The sequence below is a fragment of the Jaculus jaculus genome, chromosome 12 (genome assembly GCF_020740685.1).
Source record: "Jaculus jaculus isolate mJacJac1 chromosome 12, mJacJac1.mat.Y.cur, whole genome shotgun sequence".
NCBI lineage: Eukaryota > Metazoa > Chordata > Mammalia > Rodentia > Dipodidae > Jaculus > Jaculus jaculus.
Genome location: NC_059113.1, coordinates 17,891,558 through 17,906,655, shown reverse-complemented (window position 1 = coordinate 17,906,655; position 15,098 = coordinate 17,891,558). Strand labels below are relative to the sequence as shown.

Sequence of the window (15,098 nt, the reverse complement as noted above, 5' to 3'; positions counted from 1 at the left end):
AGAGGCTTTCTGGCTGTTGCCCCACAGTGAGACACTTCCACCCCAACCGGAGCAGTTGCATTAGTGGCATAAATTTCCTATATTGAAAAATCAAATAAAATTACACGGAAAGAAATAAAAGTCAGCAAAATGGATTTGCATCCATCAATTTTAATGTGGGTTGTCACCATTGTGTGATTGAGGGCAAGGGCTTATTGTTTATTTCTTCCTGTCTGAAGGTCTCAGCTGGTTCAATAACCACTGAGTCTTAATTTTTTTCAAACATTTGTTGACAAGGAGATCAATACTGATGGTCCAGAGGTCACTGAAGTGCTGGTATTTCTTCTTTCCCTTCCTGCCCAGACTTGCTAAGCGACGAGAATGAAATCCTACAAATCCCATTAACACTCTATAACTGAACCCGTTCTTTGGAACACCACTGTGCAATATGGAAGGATATTAATGCTTTCTGGTTTATGTGTATCCGTCCTGGCAGGAGTGAAAATATTTTAAGGAGAGAATTTTGTGCCCTTCCCTTTGGCTATCAGGATATTAATACAAGGGACCCCCAAGGAATTGGAATGTCCTTAGCAATCTCATGCAGGGGAAGGGAAAAGCTGAAGTCCTGATGCTATGGAAGTAGGGGAGGGGAGGGGGAGAGAGAAGGAGAGAATGAGAGAGAGAGAGAGAGAGAGAGAGAGAGAGAGATGCAGTGTCAGCAAGCACCTGAAAAGCCCAGTGATCTTAGGATGCTGAGTGACCTATACAGGACTAGGGCTCTCCTGGCACAGGACTTTTGAGCTTTGGAATCTGGCCCAGCTCTCTAGCCCACTTCCATTCTCTGGAGTGTTGGTGCCTTCTCTTTCTGAGTAAACTGCCTCTGCTTCTATTAGTACCGTTTGTCCCTGATCCAGTCCTTTGTTACAGGGTGCAAGGACCTGGAGATCTCAGCAGGGGCCCTTCAGACCCAGATCCTCCCTATAATGGTGTCAGCCAGAGGAGGACCTTGTCTCCAGCACATGCTTCTGGAGGAAATCTGGTCATCGTGACCTGAACTCATGCATACCTCTTGCCTTCTATTTAAGCTGAACCCTCATGTCAGTACCCAGAATATGGACTCAAGGGGTCACTGGGCCTTGCTATTTGTTCCTCTTCTCAATGTGGCCCCATTGGATCAATTTCCTTTCTCTGCTTTTTACAATTTCCTATCTCTTTAGTTGGCCTATTGAGGTCGGGTAGCAGAACATAGCTTGTTAGGACTGCCAGAGCCCAGGCTTTGACCCTAAGGACTGATAACATTGGAATATCACTTCCTGGTCTCACCCAGGAAGCCCATTCTCTTACAACATGTTGTAGCTTGAAGTTCTTTGACACTCAGCATGAGGTAGGAATGAGGCTCATATCTCATGACAATTAGAGTTAATTTCCATCTGAATCCAACATAATGAATAGATACCATAAACAGATGGCCCCCACATCACTGCCAAGGCAAATTGCAATAGTTACACCATGTGGGGCTTTCTCAGAAATCCTTTTCCTTTTTTATTTATTTGAGAAAGAGAGAGAGAGAGAGAGAGAGAGAAAGAGAGAGAGAGAGAGAGAGAGAGAGAGAGGGGCGCAGAAAGAGAGAATGGACATACCAGGGCCTCCGGCCACTGCAAATGAACTCCAGATGCATGTGCTATTTTGTGCAACTGGCTTGAAATGGTACTAGGGAACTGAACCTGGGTCCTTAGGCATTGCAGGTAAGCGCCTTAACCACTAAACCATCTCCTCCAGCCCAGAAATCCTTTTTCTTTGAATTGCATAAACAAAGAATTGTTTGTGTCTTTGAAATTTTGACAGAAACTCGAATAGTCACACTACATGCTGTGTTTGCTATTTCACTTCAGTACCAACATCAGGGGGAAACTGAACTCTTTCAGAAAAACAAGACTTAGGTTCTTAGGAACTTTTAAAACAAGGACATTACTTTATAAATTGAGTTAAAAACCACCGAGGCTCAGGACACAGCACATCCAAGTATGGCCCTTGTCATGCTAAGCCCCTTTTAACTGAAGGACACTGGAAATTTGACCTGAAGTTCTCTTGAGAAAAGCCACTTCTAAGAGTAGCCTGACTATTTTGTGGGTAACCAACTGCTCTCTGATTTGATTTGAGGCCTACTCCATGGGAGGGAATTCTTGCTGCCTGGTCAAAAATTTATGGCTGGACCTGGGCATGGTGGCACACGCCTTTAATCCCAGCACTCGGGAGGCAGAGGTAAGAGGATCATCGCTGTGAGTTCGAGGCTGCCCTGAGACTACAGAGTAAATTCCAGGTCAGCCTGGGCCAGAGTCAGATCCTACCTCGAGACCACCCCCCCCAAAAAAAAATTTATGGCTGGGAAGGTCCTGGGAGGGTAATTACCACTGCAGTTTGGCTAAATGGATATGTTGTATTCAGCAAATTACCTTCTAAATATTTGCATTTATGTCCACAGATTAGTGCTGCTTTCACCTTTGGGTAGAGAAGCGTTGTTTGGCAGCTGGCAGTGACTACTGGGTTTAAAACTCAACAGAGCACTGAGAATAAGTGAGTGTTCAGTGCTGCAGTGAGATGCATCTCCTCCAGCCAAGCGGAGGGAACGCTGTGGAAGAGCAGGTGGGGACACAACAGGCAGGGGATGAGGAGGGCCGCTGTGGGATCACGTCTTCCAGATATGGAGTGAGTGTCGCATTGCTTACCTGCACAAGACCTGCACAATACTGGGCCCATTAGCAATCCCACCGTGGATGGTAGAGGATAGCAAATAAAATAGATCAAATGTAGGAGAGGGACTAGCTGGAAAGAAGGAGTTCAGTGGAAAGGGAATGGGGAAGAATGGACGAGAGAAGGTAATTAGGGGATTATGATCAACATTCATTACATATATGTATAAAAATTGCCAATAAAAATTGAGTTAAGCCGGGCGTGGTGGCGCACGCCTTTAATCCCAGCACTCGGGAGGCAGAGGTAGGAGGATTGCCATGAGTTCAAGGCCACCCTGAGACTACAGAGTTAATTCCAGTTCAGCCTGGACCAGAGTGAGACCCTACCTCGAACAAACCAAAAAAAAAAAAAAAAAAAAATTGAGTTAAAAAAAAAAAAGCTGCACCAGGGCAGGAGAGATGGCTTAGCAGTTAATGTGCTTGCCTGTGAACCCTAAGGACCCAGATTTGATTCCCCAGGACCCGCCTAAGCCAGATGCACAAGGGGGCGCATGCTTCTGGAGTTCGATTGCAGTGGCTGGAGGCCCTGGTGTGTTTATTGTCCCTTGATCTGCCTCTTCCTCTCTTTCTTTGTCTCCCTCTCAAATAGATAAACAAATAAATAAATATTTTTTAAAGAGCTGCATCTGTGTTAAACGTTCTACAAGGCTGATTGATTAGAACATCAGTAATTGTGGAGAGATGGAATGCTGTAGGTTAGGAGCCAAAATCCTCTTGGACTATCTTTAGCCCCTAAATAGCCATTTATTGTCCATCTCTGTGTGTGACCTGACTACTATGTGAATTCTTTTTTTTTTTTTTTTTGACGTAGGGTCTTGCTGTAGGCCAGGCTGACATGGAATTCACAATATAGTCCCAGGGTGGCCCCAAACTCATGGCAATCCTACCTCTGCCTCCCGAGTGCTGGGATTAAAGGCGTGCACCACCATGCCCAGTTTAGGTGACTTCTTTTGGGATGAACAAACATACCTCCAGCTTCCACCCACCCAAAGGCTAAGTAAGGCTGTCATGGGGCCTACAGCAGAGGCTGTCAAACACATACCTCAGGGTTTCACCAACATGCCTTGAGGGTTTTTTTCTGTTGTTGTTCTGTTACTATATTAAAACATAGAGTACCTTGCCCAGCCATGGTCACTCATATTTGGCTCCGGGGTAAAGTATCTCTTGTTTGCTTTAAGGTGAAGACTGTGTTTGTTTTTTAAAATTTTTATTCATTTTTTTGAGAGTGACAGACAAAAAGAAAGAGGCAAAGAGAGAGAATGGGCGCGCCAGGGCCTCCAGCCACTGCAAACGAACTCCACACACGTGCGCCCCCTTGCGCATCTGGCTAACGTGGGACCTGGGGAACCGAGCCTTGAACTGGGGTCCATAGGCTTCATAGGCGAGTGCTTAACCACTAAGCCATCTCTCCAGCCCCAAGACTGTGTTTTTACATGAACAGATGGCTCAAAAGTAATGTGTGTCTGATGGTCTACTGCCCTGTTTTCTACCTACAAATGAGACACGGAAACCACATTCCCTTCGCCGAGCCAGTGATAGACACCAGAACTCTGCTCTCCTAAAGCCAGCTGGAAATCTCAAAAGATGGCTCCCCTTTCTCCCTTGAAGATGCCCCCCTCATTCCAGAGGGCCCTCCCCCATACCTGGGAGGAATGGAACCCTCACAGAGAGATCAGAAGACTCCAGAGAGACAGGCCTGGCCGGATTCCGTCCTTTCACCCTTCTGTCTGCTCTGTATTGAACCTAAGCATGAAGATCACTTCCCTTGGGCCTTTAGGTCTCTGTGTCTTAAAGTTCCCTTGTTACACAAAGTTTGGATTAAATAAACAAGGTATACCCTTCTCTGGTTAACCTACCCTTTGGTATAGGTGCCGTAGCCATGCTCCTAGTGAGAAAAATAATGCTCTACCTTGAGGACAGGAAGTTTTCTCTCGGAAGAACCTAATACTTGCCCTGGGGCAGAGGAGAAGCTAAGCCTATGTTCCCAGCTGGGAGGAGCCCAAAGCCACTTTGCATTAGTTTTCCATCACTAACAAATAGTAGGATCAATTAAAAAAAAGAAAGGTTCATTTTGGCTCTCAGTTTTGGAGGTGGCAGGCCATGATGCACTGACCCCTTGGGTTTGGGTCCTGCAGTGACCTAGCCCATGATGGAAGTGTGCAGCAAAGTCACTTACTTCAGGCCAGGAAGCGAAAGTGAGGTAGCGGGGGCCAGGGTTCCACTGTTTCCTCCAGTGGCGTTGCCCCTCAGTGACTGGAAGACATCCCAATAGGTGCCACTACCTCCCAATGTGGGGACTAAACCTTCAACATAGGTGCCTGTGGTGGACATTTAAAATACAGACTTTAGGGCTGGAGAGATGGCTTAGTGGTTAAGGCACTTGCCTGCAAAGCCAAAGGACCCAGGTTCAACTCACCAGGACCCATGTAAGCCAGATGAACAAGGTGGTACATGCATCTGGAGTTTGTTTGCAGTGGCTGCAGGCCCTGGCATGCCGATTCTCTCTCTCTTTCTATCTCTCTCTCTCTGCCTGTTTTTTTTTTCTTTCTCTCTCAAATAAACGACAAAATAAAATATATATTTTTAAATTTTTATTTATTTATTTGAGAGTGACAGACACAGAGAGAAAGACAGATAGAGGGAGAGAGAGAGAATGGGCACGCCAGGGCTTCCAGCCTCTGCAAACGAACTCCAGACGCGTGCGCCCCCTTGTGCATCTGGCTAACGTGGGACCTGGGGAACCGAGCCTCGAACCGGGGTCCTTAGGCTTCACAGGCAAGCGCTTAACCGCTAAGCCATCTCTCCAGCCCAAAATAAAATATTTTAAAAATAAAAACATTAGCCACATGTACATAGTTGTCCAGTGACCCACAGTCCTGAGTCCTTGTATGCTTGGAGAGGGCACCCTCCTTGCTCCTGTACCCCTCTTGAGAGGTCTGGATCCGTGCCTTGAGAGCAGGGAAGAAGGGGTAGCATTGATCACCCCATACTGCTGACTCTGTGGTTGCAGATTTTTGATGGAAACTGTATTGGCTTGTTAAGTACAGGCTTGCCTGTTTTTAAGATTTGGTTACGACAGAGAATCAATGGCACCCATCTGTAATGTGATGAATGCCAAGGCAAGAAACAGCCACGGGAGGCTGTCGACTGTAAGTGATGGATGAGAGCCTGCTTGGCCTGTGGGTCAATCTCCGTCACAATTCCTATTTAGGGAGAGCTGGCCCCATCCCAGGAGCAGCTGCTGTTACGGGGCTCGGGGGTGCATGCTGGTGTTTGCGGGGACTCTCTGAGGCCCCGACAGGACTTTGCTTTCCTATGAGCCCCAGAAGAGTGAATGGAGGCCAAGTCAGTAATAGTTAGAGACAGCGCATGGGTCAATAAATCTGTCCACCCACATGAAAGTCCATCATGCCGACAAGGAGAATGGAGTAAAGGTGAGGGCCGGGAAGGGAGAAGATAAGAGTTTGGGCTTGGGGTCTGTGCCAGAGGAGGTCACCTCGCTCTAATTTACAAAGACAAGGCTGTATTCTTTTAAATATATATTTATGTGTATGTGTGTGTGTATGAGAGAGAGAGACAGACAGACAGAAAGAATGGGCATACCAGGGCCTCCAGCCACTTCAAACAAACTCCAGATGCATGGGCCACCACATGCTTCTGGCTTACCTGGAATCTGGGGAGTCAAACCTGAGTCCTTCGTTAGGCTTCGCAGGCAAGTGCCTTAACAGCTAAGCTATCTCTCCAGCCCCAATGAGGCTACATTTTTACATGTCCTGTGTGTTCAACTGGATAGGGACCACTCCTGAGCCTAGTGTTAAGGAACAGACAGAGGAAATAAGTCATTTTTTTTGTGCCCATCAGACTAGGCAAGCTTGTGGGATGAGAGAGTAAACTCTGGGCAAAGGAGATCCCGTGAGTTGGATGTAAAGGCAGAGCTTATCTAAGCCTTGCCCCAGCACATGAGGGTAGCAGGTGTGCTTTGGAGACTTCCATCGGGGTATGAGCCTTGACTATCAGGAAACACCCCAAGACAACTCTTCTTGGTCAGAGGGGGACTTGGGTAGGAAGAGAGAAGTAGGAAAGAGGGGGTATTTAGTCCCCTCAATTCAGCTTACAGTTGAAGCCATCATTTGTTTGAAAATTGTCCTGGACACCAACCTTGTGCAGGTGATGAAACCACGGGCCGGAGGTAAGAATCTGCTTTGTGCACTGGCTTCTCCCACACATCCATAGCAGGCAGGCCGGCAGGAAGCCCTGCGGATGGTTTGCCCCTAGCCCAGGTCTGCACTGAGACTTATTCCAATCTGTTTCTGGGTACCTTTATGTAGCCAAACCACTACTATGAAGATCTAGCGCTTACCTACCAGAGAGCTTAGCGCTATACAATCCTCCACCCCAAACCTGATACAGATAAAACTCAGCTGCTACAACAGGTGTTCTGATTTCCCCAAACTGACATTAGCAAACTTTGAGAAAAAAGCTTTGTTCTTAATAGGGCTACAATTAGTAAGCATCTCTCCTAAGGTCACGGTTTCCATCAGGACTTTGAACTTACCTTATCTTCCTCTGTTTTCCCCTTGGATCCCACAGTGTACAAAATAAAGTCTGCACTCCCTCACAGCATGGCTTGGCAGGAGGCGATGTGGGCTTTGGAGTCAAACAAGCCTTGGTCGATAGCATGACTCAATCACATATCGGGTTTGGCCACGTCGCTCTCAGAGTCTGTTTGCTCACCTGAAAAGAAAAGTTCCACTAAATTGTGAAGACAAGACTCACTTGGCATAGTGTCACTCAAAAAAAAAAAATTGTAGATGAGACCAAGGTCCACCCGTGGATGTGTAAATGACTATTGCCAGCTTTATCTAAAGCAGCAGGGCCAACTCGCCAGGGAGCATTGTCAGGGCCCCCTACCCCCCTAGCCCAGGATCTAGGTGCCCTCTGCACTAGCTGTGTGCAGTAACACACCAGATCCAGTGGCCCAAGGGGGAACCATGATAGAGTGTGTGTGTGTGTGTGTGTGTGTGTGTTTACACACACATACATAAGATCTAGGAATAAGGAGTTCCAATGAGCTCCGCTGAGGTGGTGTCTCTGGAGTCCCCATGCTCAGTAAGTAATCCCTCACCCCAAGACCGAGAGAGGAGCATCTGTGAGGTAACCCCGATACAGTGAGCCCTGCTGAGGTGCTGCTCTGCCATCTCGTACTTGGACAGGGACCAGGAGCTTCTAGAAGTGGCCACAGGGAAGCTGTCATTCAGGGTGGGATGAGACTTCTCCATGGTGCGGCTGCTCTGCGGTCCCGAGGCTCTGTAAGTAAGCCCTCCTCCTGAGGCTGTGGGAGGAGCATCCAAGGAGTAACTCTGGCACAGGAATCGCCATCACCGTGGCTGCTTTTGGGGCCCCATATTCCTATAAGTAACCCCTCCTTATGCTCTGTAAGTGACTCCCCCCAATAAACTCATTCGTTCACCGAAGTAGTATTGCTGTAATCATGCTTTGGTCTGCCATCTGAACCATGTTTGGGGTGAAGACGTGTGTCTGAGTCTCCCCAGGGAAAGGTTTCCTGCGACAGCCACCACCATGACTGTGTTGAAAGGTGATGGGACCTTAAGCACGTGGGCCCAGTGAGAAGTGGTGGGGCCATGGCTACCTTCGTGATGGGATTCGTGCTGGTCTCAGTGCGGCGCCTCAGTTCACACAACGGCAGGAATTAGGAAAGTGCAAGCCTGGTAGCTTGCCCCTTCCTGGCATCTTATTTCCTTTCCCTCCTTCTTGTCCTCTCTTTCTTCTTCCCCTTCCCTTTTCCTCTCTCCTTCCATCCTTCACTACCCCTTCATTTCCTCTTCTTCTCCCTCTCTCCTTCTTCCTTTCTCCTCCATCTCTTCATTGACCCACCTCTTCTGATGCAGCAGGAGGCTCTTGCTCAATGTGGTCACCTGCTTTGGCCTCCAGACCGTGAGCTGAACAAGCTTTCTGGTATAAGGCACTCAATTTCAAGTACCTTGTGATCGATAACAATGCAAAATGAGCTAAGACAAGGAGCAAATGGTATGTGTATTTTATCATATTTTTAAACAAACTAAACTGAGCTAAATGTGGTTTGATAAAAAACATTATAAAACCACGGCTTCTTTCTATCTCCTGAGGTACATTAATACAAACTTAAAAAGAAAAGCAATAGTTTCTCAGATGTGATCTGGAGACTTTTGGGGACGCCAGAGACCCTTTTAAGAGATCCAGGAGGAAAAAACAAAACCATTTTTGTAACCACGTGACCACTTTAACTTCTATACCTTTCTGCTCTCATAACCGTACATCTGAGTTTACTAGAGTTTGTGTGATGCAGCCCTGAGTAAAACAACTGCTGACAGCTTGACCAGAAGGCCCACAAGATCGTGTCTGTTGACCTTCCCGCATAGAAGGAGGGGCTGGGGAGACCATCAGACCCTCACCTGAGATCTCAGCCACCCCCTGTGCTGTCTGTGTGCATGTGGTCAGGTGGTCTTAGGGGTGTATATAGGGAGTGAAGATCAAGAAACAGGAAGCTCCATCTGTGCAGCTATGGGGTGGTCATAATCCCTGCTGAGATGAGACCATCTGATATTGCTGCTATAAGTAGCCCTAAGTAGCCCTCATCTATGCCTGTAATAAGGCTCAAGAGACTCATGGCCTCCCCAACATGAACACTGGTGAAACTGGCCTTTAGTCTGTCCAGGGCTAGCCTGTGGAGAACAAGCACTCATTTTGAAAACAATGCTATGATCCTTGCTGTCTGTCTGTGTTTCTTTCTTTTTTTTTTCCATCAGAAAACATAGTTTACAAACAGCATATTACCATATGTTATTTGTTACTTCTGGTGTCTGAGTGTTTTCGGGTTCTTGCTGTCTTACTCAAAGAACTGAGAAAAGCACACACAAGTAGTTAAGCAGAAAGACAGTTTATTAGGGACAAAATGATAGTAATGGCTTGAACACACTGCCAGAGGTGCAGTGGGCCACTCAGTGGAGAGAACTCATGAGCCCCAGGAAGTGGTCTGTGGCTTCTCTTTATATCATTTCTAGGGGAGACCAAATCTGTTGCTGGGGGCATAGTTGGGGTTGCCACATTGTTTGATTGACACGTCTGGGTTCCATAACATTTTTTTCTCTACTGCACATGTTCTTTCCAATGATGCATCTCATTTTCATTGCATATTCAGTCAGTTATTCATGGCCATGACATGGCCAATAGGAGTTTTTCACTAAAAGTTCTCTTACAAGATACAGTCTGGGGCTGGAGAGATGGCTTAGTGGTTAAGCGCTTGCCTGTGAAGCCTAAGGACACCGGTTTGAGGCTCCATTCCCTGGGACCCATGTTAGCCAGATGCACAAGGTGCATGCATCTGGAGTTCGTTTGCAGTGGCTGGAGGTCTTGGTGCACCCATTCTCTCTCTCTCTGCCTCTTTCTCTCTCTGTCACTCTCAAATAAGTAAATAAAAATGAACAAAAAAAATTTTTTTAAAAAGATATAGTCTGTCTCATTGCACATGTACTCCCAAACCAGGTCAGGCTGGATGGTCCCCCACTGTTTGCATCCTGGATCTGACGAAGAACATATTTGAGTAGGTATTGGTCACAAGTAATAGGAAGGGGAGGGACCAATGAGTTCATTGTGTGTGGTGGATGAATGTGCAGCTAGGAGCAAGTGTGTGTGTGTGTGTGTGTGTGTGTGTGTGTGTGTGTGTCAGGGAGGGAGGAAGAGTCCCAGGTTCCCAACAGATTGGTCACTGTGTTGTTTAGGAGAAGGATGTGGTTACTGTTATGGTAAACTTGCCTCATACTTGCCCACATACATGATTCGTGTTCAGTTAGTAAGTATTTTAAATTTCAGCTTCCACTATCGTCGAGTGTCCCTCGCTGTAACCCACAGTGACTAAGGCTCCCCAAAGTCCTTGATAATTCTCAAGAGTGTGCAGGATACCTGGGACCAAAAAGCTTGAGAATCACTGCAATCAGTAAAAGTCATTATTATTGAGACAATCATCGCCTTCAACTGTGAGGACACGAGAACTGAGCAGGTCACAGAAACGTGGCACCACCAAAGGACACAAAAGAAGCTCCAGTCATGGGTGAAGAAGGTCTGAAGATGCTTGGAACAACTGGCAAAGAATTTAAAGAATAAACCTTTTCACAAAGTTCATGAGACTCCAAGAGAATACACACACACACACACACACACACACACACACACACACACACACACAGCCATGATTATTGGGCATACATGTCATGAAGTCTGACAAGGAAATAGCATCAAGCAAATCAAAGCACAAATAAAAATTCTAGATATAAAGATGCAATAACCCAACAGAAAAACTCAATGGAAGCCTTCAGCAGCAAATTTGATCCCAGCTGTGACCATGACGACAGGAGATACGAAACCATCCAACTAGAGGAACAAAACTGCAAAGGTGTGACACGGAACCAATGAAGCCCGTCAACTGAGGGGACAGCTTCCAGCAAACAAATTTCTGCATATTAGGAGTATCTGAAGGCGATGAGAGAAAAAGGATCTAAAAAGCATAATTAAGCAAATATGAAAACTTCCCAAATCAAAGGAAATATGACAACATCCAAGTACAAGAAGGTGAGAGGTCACAGCCCAATTTCAGCTCAAAGAGGAGTTTTCCAAGACACTACTAAAAATCAAAGACAAATAAAGAACCCTGAAAGTAGCTAGGCATAAAAAACATCAAATTAAAACCAAACAAAAATAAACAACAGAAACACCCAGTGGGAGTCAGAGCAGATCTCTTAGCAGAAACAAAGTGGTTAAAAGGGAATGGGATGATACATTCAAAATGCCAAAGAAAAGAAATTCCAATCAAGAATATTGTATTTAGCAAAGCAATTAGTGGATCCAGAATTCTCTAAACATGTATTCCTGGTGTATACATTGCATCACATCCTTGGTATAACAGATCTGGCTTATTATGGGGGACTAAGAGAGTTGGACATGGGGCCTTAGGCTTTGCAGGCAAGAGCCTTAACCACTAAGCAATCTTCCCAGCCCATAAACGGGTTCTTAAACAGACTCACTGATATGTCTCACACACATACTTTTCAAGTAAATAATTTTAGCTTTATTTTCAAAAAACTTCCTTTGTTTTCCATTCTTAATTCATTTCTACATTTACCTAGCTTTTTTTTTTTTTTTTTTTTTTTTTTTGAGGTACCGTGTTGCAGTCAGGTTTGCATTTTTGGTAGAAATCACCCAACCAAGTGCAACTTGTGGGGAAAAAAGAGGTTTATTTTGGCTTATAGGCTAAAGGGGAAGCTCCATGATGGCAGGAGAAAATGATGGCATGAGCAGAGGGTGGACCATAGCAACAGGGGAGTGTGCCAAACACTGGCATGGGGAAGCTGGCTGTAACACCCATAAGCCCGCCCCCAACAATACACTGCCTCCTGGAGGTGTTAATTCCCAAGTTTTCATCAGCTGGGAACCTAGCATTCAGAACTCCTAAGTTTATGGGGGACACCTGAACCAAGCCACCACATAGGGTCTCATTCTAGCCCAGGCTGACCTGAAATTCACTATGTAGTCTCAGGGTCTGGCCCCAAACTCATAGCAATCCTCCTATCTCGGCCTTCTGAGTGCTGGGATTAAAGGTGTGCACTTGGCTATTTCTTACTTTTAACAAAAAGTAGACTGGCTTCAAAATTTTCTCCTTATTTATGTATTTATTATTTATGTGTGAGAGAGGTAGAGACAAGGGCAGAGAAAGAGACAGACAGAAAAAAAAATTAAGTGTGGGTGCACCAGGAACTCCTGCCATTGCAAACAGACCCCAGACACACGCACCACCTTGTGCATCCGGCTTTACATGCACACTGGGGAATCAAATCCAGGCCAGCAGGCTTTGAAAATAAGTGCGTTTAACAGCTGAGCCATTTCTCCAGTCCCCTAATTTTTTTTAAAAAAATTTTAATTAATTTATTTAAGGAAGAGAGAAAGAAGCAGACAGAGGGAGAATGGGCATGGCAGGGCCTCCAGCTACTGCAAACAAACTCCAGATGCATGCTCCACCTTGTGCAGCTGGTTTATGTGGATACTGGAGAACCCAGATTGCGTCCTTAGGCTTTGCAGACAAGTGCCTTAACCATTAAGCAATCTCTCCAGCCCCCCAAATTTTTTCTTAACATAAGTGTTTAGGTTTCCTGCAAGCAAGACCGAGCCACATCATTTTTTCTTGTAAATATTTTTTGATAATTTCATGACTGTATGTAATGTATCTTGATCATATTCACCCCTTTAATTTTCTGTGCTCCATCCCCATTCCCAATGAGCTCCTTCTTTTCCCCAACTAGTTCCCATCATACTTTCATGTCTTTTATTTTTACTGACCCACTGAGTTTAATTAGGATTGCTTGCATCGGTGTGGGGGGGGGGCGTTATTTACCAAAGTATGGGCAATTTACCAGTGGTTACACCACTGAAGAAAATGCCTCCTGTTCCTCCTCCCTTCAGCCACCATTAGCTGGTGACAGCGCCTCAGGGAGGGTTAGGGCCTTGTGAACCCAACATTCTCAAATTCAAGATGGAATATTGACAGGTTCAATCCTGAGCAGAGCTTGTGCAGATAACCACGGCGGCCGCTCCGTGTCCGGAAGACAGTGTCTCACAGCATCCGTCCCCCACTTCGGCTCTTGCATTCTTTTTTTTTTAAAATTAATTAATTAATTAATTAATTAATTTGAGAGCGACAGACACAGAGAGAAAGACAGATAGAGGGGGGGAGAGAGAATGGGCGCGCCAGGGCTTCCAGCCTCTGCAAACGAACTCCAGACGCGTGCGCTCCCTTGTGCATCTGGCTAACGTGGGACCTGGGGAACGAGCCTCGAACCGGGGTCCTTAGGCTTCACAGGCAAGCGCTTAACCGCTAAGCCATCTCTCCAGCCTGGCTCTTCCATTCTTACACCCACTTCTCTGATGCTCCGTGAGCCTCACAGGGAGGGTCCTACTCGTTTGAGCACCCAACAGTCATTCTCAGGACTTCGACAAGTTGTCCGCCTTTGCTTTAACCACTGCCAACAGCTAAACTAAACAGCATATGGGCATAAACATAAATGCTTAGAAGGCAGTTTGATGGGCATGTGCCCATTTAGTAGAACAATAATAGTTTCCTCCCTAACCATAGGCTTTTGACTGTGTTCACCATTTCCATATCATGCCTACTGGCTACCAGAAAGAGAGTGACAGGCAAGAAAATGTAATTATAAAACTCATAATTGTATGTTTCTTACAAATAAATTATTTATGGAATGAACTCGAACATATGCTTCATACATATAAGGAAATATATAAATTTCTGGCCAGATGGAAACGACAATATGCAGGTTTGACTTCCAGGAAATCAGATAATGCATATTTTTTTCTTTTCCACTTTTTTTTTCTGTCCATTGTAGATAACTGCTCTGAAAGAATAAATAAAGGAGAAAAAAGTCACCGGGAGGACTGACAGGTTAAATGATACCTGATGCAACAAGGATCACAGGAGACCCTCCATTACTAACAACGAGACCTCAAGCATGTTATTTACCATTAGCCAACATCTTGAACCCACAAAATTCTGAAGGATTAAACATAGAGAAAGCAATAAAAACAGCATTGCAAACAACTTTTTTCTTCTTTTAAATATTGTATTTTTATTTATTTATTTATTTGACAAAGAGAGAGAGAGAGAGAGAGAGAGAGAGAATAGGTGCACCAGGGTCCCCAGCCACTGCAAATGAACTCCAGATGCATGCGCCCCCTTGTGCATCTGGCTAACGTGGATCCTGGGGAATCGAACCTGGGTCCTTTGGATTTGCAGGCAAGCACCTTAACTGCTAAGCCATCCCTCCAGCCCCAATTTTTCTTTTCAAGGTAGGGTCTTGCTCTAGCTCAAGCTGACTTGGAATTCACTATGTAGCCTGAGGCTAGCCTCAAAGTCACAGCTATCCTCCTATCTCTGCCTCCTGAGTGTGGGGATTAAAGGCGTGCACCATCATGTCTGGTGCAAAACAATTTTTTGAGACTGGGTATTATGTAGGCCACGCTGGCCTCACTATGCAGTCAAGGACTACTTTGAATTTCCAAGCCTCTTGCCTACACCTCACAAATGCTAAGGTTGCAGGCATGTGTCACCAAGCCTGGCTCTTGCAAAATATCACTTATAACTCTCTCATATCTACTATATAAATTATAGCACTGGAAATATCCTTGAGTCATTTGTATTGCATACAGCTATAGGACTATCATTACCTATATTTTTTCTATCTAGGCAATATAATCCCCTCCCCCTTAAATTATTTGCAACTTACCGTGATATTGAAGAATCTTGTCCAA

General features: G+C 45.5%; 1 protein-coding gene across 1 annotated transcript in view; it reads right to left on the bottom strand.

Annotated features, from left to right (window-relative positions):
- Positions 1–8,008, bottom strand: part of LOC101605832 (L-gulonolactone oxidase) — a 34,647-nt gene extending 26,639 nt beyond the window's left edge. The window contains exon 1 of the mRNA XM_012950476.2: positions 7,889–8,008. Coding sequence (XP_012805930.2) covers positions 7,889–8,008 — 120 coding nt within the window. The remainder of the gene's footprint in view (positions 1–7,888) is intronic.
- Between the last annotated feature and the right edge of the window lie 7,090 nt (positions 8,009–15,098).